Raw genomic sequence first — 17,622 nt, forward strand, 5'->3', positions numbered from 1 at the left:
ACAAAAGGAAGCCACTGGAATTTATTGAGTAGAAGCGTGATATGAACAGACCTATGCTTTAGGAAAATTACTTCAGAGACTGATAGTAGACTCTTAATATGTTTCCTTATTTCCTTCCTATACCTAAGGGTATCAATACATGTTTTTGCTTCCTAAAACTGGAGAATTCATGGAATAACTGGACTCTTTAATTCACAGAACATCAGAGTTGGAAGAGTTCTAAGAGGCTCTCTAGTAAAGCTCAAAGTTGAACAGGAATCCCTGAGAAATGGACATCCCCCTTTGCTTGCAGCCCTTCAGTGTGGGAGAAGCCATGACCAAAAGAGATGCTGAACAAGAGAGAAGAGTATTGAAAGGGTAGTTTGGGGGATATGCTGAGAGAATTTGCCTTTTAGCATGATGGTTGGGGAAGTGCCCACAATTTAAACTCATTTACACAACTACAGAAGTTTATCATTGGAAAGGATTATGGAGGACATTTAGGAATCCTCTCTGTGGTATCTATGATTAAAGACTTCCAGTGGCACTCCAGAGCAGTCGAATCCTCCTTTGTTCTAGGTCTCTTGGTTAGGAAATGTTTCTTACACCAAGACTTCTGCCTGCTATCTGATATTCTGTTCTTTGATTCCAAGCTGCCTAACAAACCCTAAGGTTATTGTTGTTCAGTCCCGTCCAACCCTTCAAGACTCTAATTGGGATTTTCTTGGCAGAGACACTGCAGCAGTTTGCCATTTTCTTCTCTGGCTTGTTTTACAGATGAGGAGCTGAGAGAGAGTTAAGAGACCTGCTAAGAGTCATATAGTAAATAAGTCTCAGAGGTTGGATTTGAACTCAGAAAGATGAGTCTTCCTGACTCCAGATTTGGCACTCTATCCATTGCAGCACCACCCAGTAACTCTCAATTAATTGCTGACAAGTTCTCCCCAACTCTTTTCTCCTCCAGTCTAAACACTCTTGGTCACTTCAAGTGATCCTTTCCAATGGCCCTGCCCATTATGGTTGCTTTCTTTTGTACTGGAAAACATCCAGAGAAGAACAACCAAAATTGTCAGTGTCTTACTTTTTAGGCCCAAAAACAAGGTATTTAGAATTAAACGAAATACTTCAGATGTAGTCTGACCAGTATAGATAAAATAGTTAACAAATAGTATAGATAAAAGAATTGTTTGACACTATCCAATAGAGATGAAAGAGATAATAAACACTGTCAGGAAAGCTCAGCTGAGCTGATTATCATAAGTAATCATTAAGACTCCAAACTGATCAAGAGTGTTTGGGATAGTTCTATGTTGTCTTAAGTGCTGATGTAGTCTAGTCAGATTGGCTCTTCCCTAGTAAGAAATTCTATGAGTGTCTTTTAGAATGAAGTGAATAGCATGTTTAAATAAGTTTGAAGTAACAACTATGTTGTATTTTCCCCAATTGACCTCAGCTGCTTTGCCACTAGAAGTACAAACTATTCTTGTGCTGCTTAGGAGTCAGGTGCAGGGTACATTTTGGAGAGAGTTGAGTAATGATGTAATATATATTTGGCAAATCTGGTCTCAAAGCTATTTATTTGACCCCTCAAAATGGAGCTCAGTTTTCTGTAAATAACTAGAAATACATGGGTGTCAATCAAATAGGAAAAAGCTGAACATTGTAAAAAAAAATTACTGTGGCCTAAGAAATGATGAATAAGAAGAATAGAGAGATACATAGCAAGACTCATATGAACTGAAGTCAAAGGAAATAAACTGAACCAAGAGAAACAAATGCTGACCACAACAATAAAAAAGGAAAGAACAACAACTGTGCCATAGACACTGAATAATTACAATGACTAAGCTTGGTCTTGCAAAAACGAGAGGAGAAAATATAGCTTCCCGCTTTGTAGACCTAAGGGTGTGAAACAACAACTATAATGCTGTCTAACTTGATATACTTAGTTAACTTTGCCAAACTGTGTTTTATTTTTTGTTATAAGGGATGACTCTGGAGAGATAATAAATGAAAAATAGAAGAAATAATGTTTAAAAAATTAATTCAATCTGCCAACATTGGGAAATATTGATCATTGTTAGGCATCTTTATATCATTTTCTTTTTTCTTAGATATCATGCTTTTATTACATCAGTCTAGGATAACATTCCTGCTTTTAGTTACCATAATTGCTGATTCATCTTGAGTATGGAGTCCACTAAAATACCCAGTTTCCCTGTAAATGTCTAACTATGCTATTTATAAACAATAGCACAATGAAAGAAATATTGGGTTCAAATATGTCCTCTGATCATTAGTATTTCTGTTACCTTGAGCAAGTCAATTAATATTTTTAGATTTGTTTTCTCCTCTATGAAATGAGAGGTTTGGACAAGATGACCACTAGATATCTTCTACATCTAAATTTGTGCCCTCCTGAGCACAAAGTTGTTTCTGAACCCAAATGTCAGACTTTGAATTTATTCCAATTAAATTGGATTTGAACCACTATCCTATCCTGTTAAGACTTATTTTGATCCTGACAGTCATATAGCATGCTAATTACTTCAGCTTTTTCTCATAAAATGTCATGAGACTGATATCTCTACTTTTATGACTTCAATAAAAACAAAGACAGAATTTTTATGAAATTTGCAGATGACTAAAAGTTGGGGAAATGAGCTAACATATTTAACAGCAGAGGGCCAAGTGGATAGAGCACTGGATTTAGTCAAGAAGATTCTCCTGATTTCAAATCTGGCATTAGACTCTTATTAGTTGTATGACTTTGAAAAGTCACTTAGCTCTGGTTGCCTCAGTTTCCTTATCTGTAAAATGAGCAAAGGAAATGGCAAACCATTCCAATATCTTTAACATCCCCCCCCCCCACACACACATACAACACCCAAATGGGGACAACATAGAATTAAGCATGATCTATAGAACAGTAACCAAATACCAGATGCCTCCAGCTTGCCATCCAGGCATGAATAAATACCTTTGGACTGACATCATTCAATTTTAAATCCTTCCAACCATTATCACCTAGCCCACATCTTTACAACTTGTCCACAATCACAGTATGAGAGATTCTGCCAAATGCTTGGCTATAAACCCAAAACACTATTTCTATAATATTCTTCTAATCTACAAATCTAGTAATTTTGGCAGAAAAACAAAGAAACTGACTCTGGCACGAATTGTTCCTGATAAAACCTTGCTGGCTTCTCAAACTTCCCTTTCTGAATGCTTTCAAGCCAATGACTTGACCAAAATGTTGCATAAGAATTGAAGTTAAATTTATTGGTCTAGATGATGAATGCTCTCACCTATCTTCCTTTTCTAAGGAAGGGGGAACATTTTTCCTCTTTTCAGTTCTATGGTTCCTTTTATATTATCCATTATTTTTCAAAGATCTATTTTCAAAGATACATCTGTTATTTGTCCTTCACTCTCAATGAGGTCCATGTCAGGGAATTAATGCCATGCAAGTGAGTTGGATTTAAGTGAGGGAGGGACTGTGCAGTCACCAGCCTCACTCTCCCCTCTGGAGTCAATAGATCAGGATGATTGGAAATACAAAGATGAATAAGGAATGACCTATGATCTGAAAGAATTCTAGTCCCATACAGTCCAACCTTGAGTCAGATCTTTCTCCCTTATGACTACTCCATCTATCTATCCCTTCTTTCCCATTCCCAGGACCCCATTCCCACTACTCCAAATTTGGGTTTCTCTCCTTATACCTTGACTATTATAAAGGTTTATAGGATTTTTAATTTAAAAGAGAAATCACTTTGAATTCATCTCATTTAACTTCCTCACTTTTTAGATAGAGAAACCAAATTTCAGAAGTTATTTGCTCAAGATTACCTACTAAGTGAGAGAGTGAAAATTCAAATCCAGGTCCTGTGACTCCAAATTTAACCACCTTTTTCATGGAATCCCTACCTTGAATTTTCCCTCATTCCCATCCCTTTCCTTTCCCTTCCCCCAGATCTAGTCTACATATTACATTTCTAAATTAACCTTTCTATAATAATACTTGGCACATATCATCCTAGAGCTCAAAAATCTTCAAACGCTTGCTATTGTCTACAGGATAAAGTACAAACTTCAAAGTCCCAAGTCCTTAGCCTGACACTCTGGCCCGCAACAATCTGCTTCCAACCTACTTTATTTCTCCCTTGCCCTCTCCAAGAAATCTTTAGGTCAGCCAAACTTGTTTCTCCTGGTTCCTGGTTTATCAGCTTTAGCACTTTGTACATGTCCATCCTCCTTCTTTATTTATATAAATTCTAACTTTCTTTCTTAGTTGACAGGTCACTTTTTCTGTATGAATTTCCCCAGAAGTTTTCAGCTGCTAGGTAGCAAGTGGATAGAGGGCCAGGCCTGGCATCAGGAAAAGTCATATTCCCGAGTTCAAATCTGAGCTGATACTTATCAGCTGTGTGACTCTGGGCAAGTCACTTAACCCTATTTGCTTTAGTTTTTTCATCTGTAAAATGAGCAGGAGAAGGAATGGAAAATCACTCTATTATCTTTGTCAAGAAAACTCCAAATGGGGTCACAGAGAGCTGGACTCAACTGAAAACAACTGACTAATAAAATCTAGCCCTCCTCTTGATCCCTATAATATTTATGTTTCAAACTTCTCATCCAACATACCATCTAATACTGATGGAATGGACTCTAGCAAAAGACCATGATACTGGTAGTCACTTAGTATCTAAATGGGCCCCAGTGACCCTATAGAATTATCTTACTGATAATTAATATATATATATAATATTAATTAATAAATTTAATTTATTTATAAATTAAAAATTTATATACATATAAATTTATAAATCACAAATAATAATAAAATTAATATATATAATAATAAAATTACTGACATTACCATGTACAAATAGAACTATCCTGTATTGATGCCTATTTTTACCTTATACAATATTAAAAAAATTAATTAAAGGCTTTTTATTTTCAAAACATATGCATGAGGGGCAGCTAGTTGGTGTAGTGGATAGAGCACAGCCCTGAAGTCAGGAGGACCTGAGCTCAAAATCTGGCTCAGACACTTAACACTTCCTAGCTATGTGACCCTGGACAAGTCACTTAATTGCCCCAGCAAAAACAAAACAAAACCAAAAAGAAATTATGCATGGATAATTTTTCAACATTTACCCTTGCAAAACCTTGTGTTCCAAATTCCACCTCCCTTCCCTCCACTCCCTCCCCAGATGGCAAGTAATTCAATATATGTTAAACATGTTAAAATATATATGTTAAATCCAATATATGCACACATATTTTATACAATTATCATGCTACACAACTTTATACAATCTTAAGGTACCAACTTCTGAGACTGTCTTGTATAAAGAGGATGATCAGGAGCACCAGTAGAATTACTGTCACACACAATTAGCATAGTTAACACACCTTGCTCTGGATAATTTCCCCTCTTATTAATTGCAAGTTCATTAGGGACTTTGTCTGCCTTATGATATTATAATAAAGCTTTGCCCCTTGAACTGGAAATGGTTTGACCATGTGAAAACATTCTGGATGACTCCCCATCTTTGTGACATGTTGTATCTCCTCGATATTATTTGGCAGGACCCATCCTAAATCCTTTTTAATGGTCTTTTTGTATTACCAGCACCTAAGGTAGACTCCTGTATGCAGTTCTCACTCAGAAAATGTTAACAATAATTCTCATTAGGAAAGAAAGTCATCTTCTCCTCTAAGATCATCTTCCATGTACTCAGACTATAGTTTTGACTACCTGTAAAATTCGTCATTAGAATATAGCTCCTTTAAAGGTAGGTACAATTCCTGCCTTTGGTGGTTTTTCCAGAATTTAGCACAGCACCTGGAGCATAAGTAAGAGCATAATAAATGCTTGTAGAGGAATTGATTGACCTAATACATCATTGAATCTCTTGTCAACAAAAGTCTAGATAAAAGTTAAAGTCTTTTTAAAAAACATGTCCCTCAGAAACAAAATCTCTATTAGGAAAAAAAAAAAAGCCTTACATTTACAATTTCAAGAGTCTTTCTTTTTTAAATGAGAGTTGTATAGTATAGAGCACACTTCAGAACTGTAACTGGCATGGGGCAAAGAATGATTTAACTCTGGATGCTGACAAGGGTCTTTACATATCATCTTGTCATTTTCCTGAGATGTGAGTGTGACCGTCCCATGCCAGTGCAAAGTACCTAGGATGGGAATATCCTCTGTACTTCTGCCCTCTTCTTACCTTCCAATACTGCATCTAACTGAGCTCTGGGCCCTCTCAATTGAATTTGCCTCAAGAACTCAGCTAATTTAGCACATCCTGCATATAACATGAAAGAACAAGAATAAGTCCTCCCCAGTGTCACCTAGATTCTGTCTTAAGGATTTATGGAAAGCGATGGGAAAGGATAACAGAGAATGAGACAGCAGGGTTTGATGACATCTACATTGGGGAAGGCAATCATGATCCCATTGAAATGTTAAAGTTTATGTATTATACATATCACTTGAGTATTTCAACTGTTGGCACAAAATGGTTAGAGCGCTGGGTATGGAACTAGGAAAACCTCAGTTCAAATCTAGATTCAGGTACTTCCTAGTTCTGTGATTCTGCAGCCATAATTTAACTAGTCTGTCTCAGCTTTATCACCTATAAAATGGGGGAAATTATAACCTACCACCCAGGGTTGTCGTGAGGATCAAATGACATTTGCAACATACTTTGCAAGCCTTAATGAGATATATGAATTCTAGTTATTATTATTAGAAAATCATAGGACTGGAAGCAGTGTTAATCCTTTGAATCTAGATTCAATAACTCCTTAAATATGAGTAGATATTAAATTTCAGGAATATACATCCTTTTCCTCTTTTTGTCACCTTGTGTAAGTGGTTAAAAGTAATAGACATCCGAACAAAACTGCAAGAATTCTCTTACTGGTTTTCCTACCCACCAGAACCTAAGAGTGAAATGAGCACATAGAGAAAGACAACAAGTAGATTGGAAGTGACAGCTTCCAGGGAAAAGGATATTCTCAGATTACTCCAGTCTGGAAGAGACTTTGATATGTGTCACATTCTTAATGGAAATCCACTGTAGGAGCTTGGAAAAGTTTTATATGGGAGAGGATGGGGTGGGTGGGTCAAATCTTTCTCTTTTTGACAAAATGACAAGATACTAATCATGCCTTCTGGAACCTTTTCTGAAATAATCCAGGACTGAAGACTAGAGACTTTCAATGTCCCATCTTTATGGAAACTCCTTGCCCATGACTACAATCCTTTAACTCTAAATGCTTTCCCTCCACCCCACCCGCTTTCCTCCTTCCCTCCCTCCCTCCCTCTCTCTCTCTCTCTCTCTTTCTCTCTCTCTGGATGTGTGAGAGAGAGATCTCTCCCTTGCACTTCCAAGTCACATGTCCTTCAAGTATAACACAGATACTGCAGATTTATAAAATCCTCCTAAAATCCTTCCTCCTTCTTCCTTCTGGTCACCAAACCTGGATAATTCAAACTCAATCAACCCTACAGGTTATATATCAATTCCACAATGCTTAAGTTAACTCTGTAGCCATAGGTACAGATGGTACTGGAATTCTTTTTTGAAATGAATTTGTGCAGTGGTATTATTTTAGAAATGCATACAGCTTGGTAAAAAGTGCAATACCTAACTTTTCTTGGCATATATAAAGTGTTGTAGTGACATTCTAATTGCAAGCACAATGTAGCTTTCTCCCATGACCATTTCTCCCAGCTGCCCCAACAACCTGTTGTGATCTATGTCTCCATATTTTCCATCTGACATCTCCCAGCTGAGCCTGACAATTACACAACAAATTAGCCCTAACTGCAGAGGTGACATTTCTCATTAAAAACAAAACACAACAACAAAAAAAAACCTGCCCTTGAAGAACAGAATCTCAAGCCTCTAGGTCCCGAATATGTTTCTAGCGGTGTAGGGGCCAGTTCATTTATCATTGCTGATTTGAACCAAATTCATATAGATGAATCTGAGGTGAAGAATACTAGCCAATTTAGCTATTTCCTGAGACAACAAAGGATTCCTCAATCTCTTTCTTGCTTTGACTGGAACGGTTGCTTAAGCGGAAGTGGTCTATGAGGCTCATTGCCAAGATGACTTTGGATTCCAAAGAAGTGGAGGAGGAAGCAGACATCTATTTCTATCTTGTCAACATTCAAGGGGCCTTAGAGTCAAGTCTCAGATATCTAGATTTCAACCTCCCCCACTCATCTCTTCAGGTCTGGTTAAGCCCTTTCTTAATTAGTCTCTAAATAATCATTACCAAAGGGGAGGGTGATGGAAGTGGGATAAATAAAACCCTTTAAGAAGAAGGAACGTGTTAAGGGCAAGGGTTTGTGGGATCTCTCTAATTAGCAACTGACCTGCACACCTCTGAATCATCATCATCACACCTGTCATCATACTGGGCAGGAAGCTCCTGAGCAGTATTCATTACACAGGTCTTTGAAGCCACTTGTTCTTCCAGGCATGAAATGGCTGGCATTGTCTCTAGGTCTGAATTTCTCTCGGAAAAGGTTTCTTTGGGAACTTCATTTTGCCCGAGATAAGCCAAAGACTGTGAGTCTCCAAAGTAGTTCTGGCTCCTATTTCCCTCAAGGTCTTCTGGGAAACTCTTTGTCTCAGGAGACTTGAGATGTGGTGGAAGACTATATTCTTTATATCTCTTGGCTTTTCCGCTGCGGTGACTTAAAGAGCAGCACTCATATTCGGGCAGCTCGGGGCTTTCTCTGGTTCTCAGATGAACAACCTCAACGGTGTTAGAAGTTGGGGACCCATCCAGGTTTCTGCACATCCTGCTATTGCTTCTTCTTCCTCTTCGGGGAAGTTTACTTCTTTCTTGGGCTCTTTGCCGAGACTGAACCCATTGATCTTCGTCTGTGGAAGACGAATCGGACATCTCCTTGTGGAATTCACTCCATCGGGGACTTGAGATGGGGAGGTGAAATTTATTTTTCTTCCCCTTTCTCTGCTTTTCTGCATGCTCATATCTTTCAGAAGCCTCTCTCTTTCTCCGCCTAAACCTCTGTTTCAATTGTTTTTTATTAGACTCCCTACACGTAGGGGTCAGCACCATGACAGGGGTGGAATGCTCAAATGTGTCTTCTGACAAATCATGCAAAGTGGAAGATCTAAATAATGCAACAGGCAAAGGACAGGGTGGGAAGTGGGAAATGGAAGAAAGCAGTAGGAAAAAAGAGAGAGAAAGAAAGATGAAAATGGCAGCATGAACTTAAGAGTTTGCAAACAGAGCTCAATTGGAAAGAAAAGGAAATAAACGAAAAAAAAAAGTTTTTTTCTTATGTCAATGTTAACTATCAATGATTAGGGTTAAGCAGAAGCAAGGGGTACTTTGCCAGGATGCATAATAAGAATACAGAAGACTAATTTTAAAAAATGGGGAGGGGGAATGGAGAAGACTTTCATTTCGGTACATACCTACAGATGTCCTGAGTGGATGGGCAGACAGACAGCCGGGACTGGCTTCTGGGAGCTGTTCCTGTAGTTGGGCTGCTTGCCTGTTGAAACAAATTTGATAATTTGGAATCTTGGTTAATGTAATACATGCTCGAAATCTTATTTTTTTCCCACATATTTAAAAAGTTGCAGCAAATGTTGCTGCCGGTCATGGTGCTAGCTCCTCAGCTCACAGAATACAGGAAGTTAAGAGTGGTCTGTATGTATGCAAAAATAAAACTTGTTTGAGGAACTACTGCAGCTGAGAAGCTAGAGTCGCCCTTGACTTTGCCCTGGAGGAAGAGGATTCCACAAGTTTCCCTTCTATTTACAGTAAACTTGGGAAGGACTCTTCAATTTGCATATGAAACCTCCTGGGGAGACCCAAGAACACAAAGATCTCTGAACCTTCTTTAGATAAAACTGATCTGAATCTAGAAGGTCCTGGTAATCAGATATTTTGTTTATTTATTAAATGCCACTGGGTTTATTATCTGAGTAGATGGAACAGAGACTCACTGAATCTGATAAGATCTCAAAGCCTAGAAGACTGATGACTGCCCTAAAGCCTGGAAGCCTGGCTGCCAGGGCACACTTGGCTGAATTGCCAGCTTGAGAAAAGGCATCACCTAGTTATTACTATCTAGGCCAGGTCTGCAGAAGTGGAAGGAGGAGTACAGCTAATTGTCTGGACCAAGTCTTCAGTATTTCTACAGGCATATTTAGTCATTTGATAATCACTTCCGCCAGGTGAGATAAGGCAGAATAAATATGATTCTTCTCCCCATTTTATAGAAGAGGAAAATGGGTTCTAGAGAAGTCATATGGCTTGCCAGAGAGGTCATACTGTGAGGAAGTAGTTGGAACTGTAACTTCAAAACAGGTTTGACTTCAAGTCCATTGTTGGTTTTCCACCCCCCATCCCCATTACACAAAACTTCCTCTCACTCTTAATCTGTAATATTTAAAAAACAATTCTAGTATAAATAACAGTAGCTGATAGTTACATAATCATTTTAGGTTTAGAATGTGCCTTATATGCATCATGCCAGTTTATTAGTTCAGTTTGGGAGTAAGGTAAGGTGAATTAACTCTCTGGGATCATTAGGATGCCATTTATCCTTAGAACTAAAACTCTTAGAATGCAATAGAAATCTACCATAGCCAAGTTGATTTGAAACCCCCAGACAACTCACTAATTCCTTCTTCTCAGCTCCCAACAAAATTTGCTAATTTCCATCTTGCTGATTCTCACCTGTGAATTCCTAAACTTAAACTCTAATGATGTTCCTCTTGTCCACTAAGACCTGAATCAAAATTCATTTTCTTAAGAAAGCCTTTCTTAAGTAACTTTATTCAACAGAGTGCATTGCTCAAGTTTCTAAATATCAATTTGCAGTACTATTTTATAAATATGCTATTAGCAAGTTGTTTTGAGTTTTGTCTTTCTCAAAATAAATTGCTTCAAATTCACCCAGAATTATGTTATAGAACAAAAGAATTTAAAACTAAACGTTCAAAGATTAAAAAATAAACCCTAGAGCTAAAAGGAAATTTGTGAATCCTCTAATCCAGACCCAATGGAGAGTGAAATGCCTAAAATTACACTGGCAACTAGAGACAGAGCAGACTTTTAAACCTAGAACTTCCAACTTCAGATCCACTCTTTTAACAAGAACATGAGGTCCATTTCAAATGAGATCATATTTGTGAGGCTCTTAACACAGTCCTTGGCACATAGTAGGCACTTGGTAAATACCTGTTCTCTCTCCTCTCCTCTTACATTTACATTTAGGGTTATAGCTATGTGTCTATACCAAGAGATAGAAATATAATAAAACATTAATAATTCACTCTCTAACAATTCTTAATTCTACCCTTGCACAAACAATATTTATTAAGTGTTTATGATATAATGTGATTTTGGGGGGTCTCCTGACCTTAGGGTTTCTGTTCTAATGAGTCCTTGGTCTTCTGGCTTTGGAACCTGTCTCAGGAAACTGAGCATACCCAATCTATCTGAAGACCCCTCTTATTTCATTTGGAGATTACTTCCTAGCCCTATCCTTGAGTTAAAAATTAACATATCTATGAAAGAAGATAGAAAACTGTATAAGTGTATCTCGTTGGTACTGCTTCTTTACTGGACTCTACTTAGAATTCAGTTGGCTCAGTTATGGTGTCACATTGCTTTTAATAAACTTTGCCCCTTGACTAAGAGATAGGTTCAACCCTGCAAATTCTTTTTGAGATGCCTTTGTGACATCGGTCTGGGACTTTTAGGTCCCCCTGTAATGCCGGAGAAACTGAGGCAAGATAGAGATTAGAGAGTTTTTAATATTTTATTAATTGGAGAGTATAATTGACTGACAGGACTCTCGTCTCAAAGTATATATACAGTGACGAATGGGAGAATCCCAAGTCTTTTTATATATTTTTTGAACAAAGAAAGAAAAGAGCAGGAAGTTTCTCAGAACCATTTGGTTCTGTCAGGATGGGGGGAGGCTATAAATTCTTACTAGAAGCCAGAGTCAGGATGTCTGAATAAACAGAAGTAAAGATGTCAATGAAGTATCTGGGATAGTCTTATCTTTTGGAATATTTTAGAAGGGGTAGTGTCATAAATTCTTGAGGGCAGAAGGAGTTAGGAGCCAGGAAGTCTGTTCTCCCCCTCATCTTGAGTCTCACATTGACAATTTATAACCTTAGAGCAAATGGTCCTCAGTCTTAATGGACCAGAGGGGGATTTTTACAACTAAGGGGATTGAGGCAGAACAGTTAAAGAAACTGAGGTAGAACAATTCAGGGAAACTCAGTCAGGACAATAAGGGAAACTAGTGCAGGGAAACTGAGGTAGAAGAGTTCCAAGAGACTGTGGCATAACACCCCTTCTCAACCTCACCACTTAGTACCATTCAGCCCCAAGTGCTTAGAAAAAGCAAATTAAAAACAACAACAACTCTTCATGCTCTCTTAAATTCTAATGGAGACTATATAAAAATTAGAACATATAGAATCAATACAGAATAAAAACAAGATAACCTTAATGGGGATAGCACTAGCTATCGTAGTAGGTCGTAGTATCCCAGAGAGTTCTTAAAGAAAGACAAAGATTTTAAGAGTCAGAGGTTGGGAGGGAGGAGGACTTTAGGTACAAAGGACAGCCACTGTGATTTCATGGAGTATGAGGAACAGCAAGATCAGGCTAGTTTGGCTATTTTTTAGGGAATCTACAGAGTAGCAGAACGTCAGAAAGTGGGGAAAGTAAGAAGGGACCAGGTTATCAAAATCTTCACATGCAAAACAAAGCACTTTATATATAATCCCGAAAACTAACAGGGTATCATTGGAGTTTACTGAGAAGAGGAGAGGAGCCAACATAGTACAGACATGATTTAGGAAAATCCCTTTGACAATGAAGGGAGATGAACAGACAATTGCAACAATCAAAGGAAAAGGTCAGGAGTGTCTGAACTAGGGTGATGTAGAAAGAAGGGGCTGTACATGAGTTGTTTTCAAGGGTTCTAGAGTAAATCTATGACTTAATCATAGTGAGATGGAGATGACAGTAGTATTGCAAGCCTGGATGACCAGTGGATAGAGGTGCCCTTGATGAAGATAATAGGAAAGTTTCAAAGGGGAGAGAGAACTATGAGTTCTGTTTTGGACATGATAAGCTTGAGGTTCCTGTGGGACATCCTGTGTATTGCCCTCTTTTATTTACTGATCTCCCAATTGTTTTAAGTTCTTTGTGGGTTTTAACCTGACTTTCCGCAAACCACCTTAATCTGTTTGAGACTCACTTTCCCAAGGTATAAAACGAGAACACTGGATTAGGTGGTCTATTTAAAAGTGTTTAGTTGTTTTGTCTTCTTGTATCCTAAGCACTTAGCACAGTATTTGCCACGTGGGTTTGTAATAAATCCTTGTTGAACTTTCAAAAACTTAAGAACTCTGATCAACAATGACCAACCCTGATGGAAAATCAATAATGATGAAAAATACTAGCCATATTCTGCCTAAGAGGACATGGACTAAATATATAGAATGAGATACACATTTCTGGACATGGATGAGCAAGTATTTGTTTTATTGACTATTCATATTTTTTACAAGGATTTTTCTTTTTTTTTCCTTTTCCATTGGATTAAAAAAGGTAGGAAGGAGAGAATATAAATATTTAATTAAAAACATTAATAAAACTTCAATAATTTATTGAAGGAATGTTGAATGCATGAATGAAACTTTTTACTCAACATATCTTAATATCTCATCTTGATTTTCAGGGTTTTAGCGGTATACAAATTCAGTTCCTTGGAACTTAAAAGACTTCTACTTTTATAATCATGATAGTCCCACTATTCCATTCAGTCACTCATAGTGAACATGGAAGATTAATCCAAGCACCACAGGGAGCTCACAGATAAGGTCAGGCACCTTACTAGGGTAGCCACAAATGCACAATCATTCCTTTGGGTTTAGAATTGGGACACAAGACTTAAGGAAAATAATACCAACCCTCCCCCTGCCTCTGTGACTATCAACTGACTCTGTCCTCAGCTCAGTTTTGCTGAACAAAAATTGTCTTCTTTATAAAAGGGGAAAATCCTCTTTCTTCATTTTTTTATGAGCATTGAAAAACTCAGCAAAAAGCCCGAGCTTTGATGTCCATCAAATTTCATAATAGGTCCCAGGGTTTTTAAGCCTTTTGTGTGTGTATTCCTCTTATGTCTGGTGAGGTCTAAGATACCTTTACAAAATAAGTTTTTAAATTCATAAAATAAAATATAGAAATATAGATACTTAAATATTTGTTAATTGATTGACGCAGAAATATAGTTTTCTATATATATAATACACACAATATGTATGTATACATGGGGATTTGTTTATATATACACATACATATACAAATATACATACTTCACAGACTTCATGTTGAGGACTTTTGCAATTAGTGAAAGAGGAGAAAATGTCACCATCTCATTCTTCTTGGATAGTAAGTCCTTTTCAGTGCATAATTCAAGTTAGGACATCGCCATCTTTCCCTGGTTATTTTTATAGTTGTATTGACATAACCTTGGTCATCTGAGATAGCTGCTATATAATATTTTGCCATGGTGACTTCCTCACAGTCTCATTCTTTCCATCTTCTTCTAGGTCAACGTCAAGGGTAAACTCTCTGGGACTTGAGTAAAACTTCATAAAACTATCTTATCCAGCAAGCGTCTTCCTCCAAATTCTTCCAGTTTACATCTCCCTACAGTGGGGTCTATATCTTTCAGTAAATTATAAAATGATTTCTCATTACTATAATGACATATCAAAAACTATATAATTGCATTTTAAAGATATTATAGGTAATTCCTGTACAAACTAGAAAGATGACTTGATAAGGCAGGCAGATTGTGTAATGGATAGAGTGCTAGATCTGGGGCCAGAAAGACCGGAGTTCAAATTTAGCCTCAGAAATCTACTAGCTAGATGTGTGATCTTGAACAAATTGTTTAATCTTTGCCTCAGTTTCCTTATCTGTAAAAATGGGGATTAAAAATAGCACCCACCTCATAGGATTATGTATTTGTAAGTTATATTTGCCATCCTTAAAGTGCTATATAAATGTTGCTTATTATTATTAATTACCTATAGTTTCCTTCCAATAACCAGATTCTATCTGGAATTTCAGACCATCTTCCAAAAATTACTGATTGTATAATAGGAGAATCAGGAGAACCTGAAATGCTCTCTCCTCCACTCCAACTATTGACCTCCCAGGCTTCCTTTAAGGTTCCAACTAAAATTCCACATCCTTCCCTTCACTTCCCACCCCAACCCCCAACCTCTCCCTCCATAAGGCCATCTCCATTCATCTTGATCCATATCTTGACTAGAGACCCAGATGGTTTTGGAGGAAAAAGTAAGACTGGAGACTTTGCACAGCCTCCCTCACTGAAATCCAATTCACTTGTACCTCCCAGTGCCTTTCTTCAGTTAATTATTTCCTACTTATACTATATGTCACTTGATTTGTATATATTTATGTACATGTTGTCTCCCCCTTTAGATTGTAAGCTTCTTGAGGGTAGGAACTGCCTGTTGTCTCTTTTCATACCTCTAGCACTCAGCACAGAGCCTGACACATAGTAAGCATTTAATAATTACTTACTGAATTGAAATGAGAATTTGGCAAGACAGCAACAACCTCAGGCAAGGAGAAAGGGGAAAGGACCAAAGATGTTCTAGCTCCACTTGGGAATCTGGATATATAATATTAGACTGGTGTCAGCGTGTAGCAATAAGAGCAGTGGGTCTGTAGAGCATATGGGTTCAAGTCCCTGCTCCAATAATAATAATGATAATAATAACAACAACAATAACAAGTATTTATATGGCAATTGAAAATTTGCAAAACGCTTTAAAAATATTTCACTTGATCCTCATAATAACCTTGGAACATAGAAACTATTTTTATTCCCATTTTTCAAATGAGGCAAATGACTTGCCCAGGATTGCACAGCTGATAAGTCGTCTCTTTTGTCAAAGATAGGATTTGAATTCAGGTCTTCTGAACTCAGGCAAAACTCCATCAATCTGGCTGTCTCATTATTATCCAAATGCTTTTAAGTTACTCACTCTAGTTCTCTGGGCCCATTTTCTCACTTACAGAAAGAAGGGATTGATGAGAGGATGCCTCTGGTCCTTTCTAACTCTTAACCCCATGATGTTCCACAATCCTATGATCTTACTTCAAAGCGTTCCAAAGATGGACTCCTTTCCTGTAAGGAAGTGAACCCCCCTACCCCCAGCCTGGTGATTTAAAATGAGCAATTGCAATAAATACTTCCACAATAGCCAAGGAAAAAACATTTCTGCTTCTGCAAATCACATGCTTAGTGGGCACTGGGCATATTCTGCACTGCTCACAATGATGCATTCAAAAATTTATATCTTAAGTCAGTAATATTTGTGTAGTATGCTGTTTGGATAGCTTTAGGACAACCTTAACAATTATATCACTAATTCCATATAATTATAAATTTAAGTGAGATGAAAGGAACTCTGGATTATAGCACTTGTTTTCTGCAATTAACTGGTTTTGAATCTTCAGTTATTCCTTCTACATCTCAGGGTTAGGGGCTCAGTTGCCCCCTCGATCTAGAAAATCCACGTAAAATTTTTTGCCCCCCCTTTGTATCAGAGAAGAAATCTGAATTATTACAGTATTTAAAAAAATGAAATATGTAAATATTTACTTTTCTGAGTTTCTAAATTTTTCTTGTGTCATCTGCTGGCTTTTGTGAGTAATTTTCAGCTTCTGCAAGACTCCCCCCAAATTCACCTTTAATTTCTTATGCTGATCTGTGATGTATTGAAAGCACAATGTGGCAAGCTGCAATGTGGAATGTATTCACTACTTATGTGACCTGAAATAATTCACCTGAAATTTTCTAGGCCTCAACTTCTTCCCCTGGGAAACCCAAGGAGCATAAATTGAGAGCTGGAAGAGATTTTAGAATTCATCAATCACAATTCCCTCATTTTACAATCAGGCAACTAAAAGCCAGAGAGATAAGTGACTTGTAGGCAAGTGGCAAAGTTTAAGGTCTAAATATAGACCCTCAGACCCCAAAGCCAGTAGCTCTTCACCAAACCATGAGTTTCTTCCATCTCCATATCTTTTTATAGGGAATTGTTTCTCTCCTTGGCATCTAGGGGACTCAGTAGTTAGAGCTCTGGAGCCAGAGTCAGGACGACCCAATTTTAAATCCAGCCTCCAACACTTATTAGCTGTATCGTGGGTAAATCACTTAACTTTTATTGGACTCAATTTCCTCATCTGTAAAATGGAATTAACTTCACCTCCTAATTTTCCAGAGTTTTGATGAGATGAAATGAGATATTCATAAAGCATTTGTCAAACTCAAGAGTGCTGTATACAGTTATCCCTTTCATACCATGACTTTTCCCATCCCAGTTTCAATCTATCATGGGTTTGCATAAAAAATTAAATGGGAATTTGATAGGAGTTTTGTAAAAGCCACAGATGACATGCAAAGGTCAGCTGACAACGCAGAACTTATGAGCAAATACTTAATCATTTTTAACAATAAAATACTGTAAACACTCCATAAAAGAAAAA

At 37.5% G+C, this 17,622-nt stretch overlaps 1 protein-coding gene across 3 annotated transcripts in view; it reads right to left on the bottom strand.

Annotated features, from left to right (window-relative positions):
* The window catches only part of MARCHF1 (membrane associated ring-CH-type finger 1), a 1,010,725-nt gene that overhangs the window by 113,131 nt on the left and 879,972 nt on the right, over nucleotides 1–17,622 (bottom strand). For 2 of the 3 annotated variants that reach the window (XM_031942767.1, XM_031942768.1), the window contains 2 exons: nucleotides 9,465–9,544; nucleotides 7,340–9,157 (listed from right to left, as the gene is read on the bottom strand). In XM_031942767.1, coding sequence (XP_031798627.1) covers nucleotides 8,374–9,157; nucleotides 9,465–9,544 — 864 coding nt within the window. In that variant the 3' untranslated portion in view covers nucleotides 7,340–8,373. Of the gene's footprint in view, nucleotides 1–7,339; nucleotides 9,158–9,464; nucleotides 9,545–17,622 lie in introns of those variants that run through there. The other variant, XM_031942769.1, reaches the window with a different exon arrangement.

This window comes from Sarcophilus harrisii, chromosome 6 (assembly GCF_902635505.1).
Source record: "Sarcophilus harrisii chromosome 6, mSarHar1.11, whole genome shotgun sequence".
NCBI lineage: Eukaryota > Metazoa > Chordata > Mammalia > Dasyuromorphia > Dasyuridae > Sarcophilus > Sarcophilus harrisii.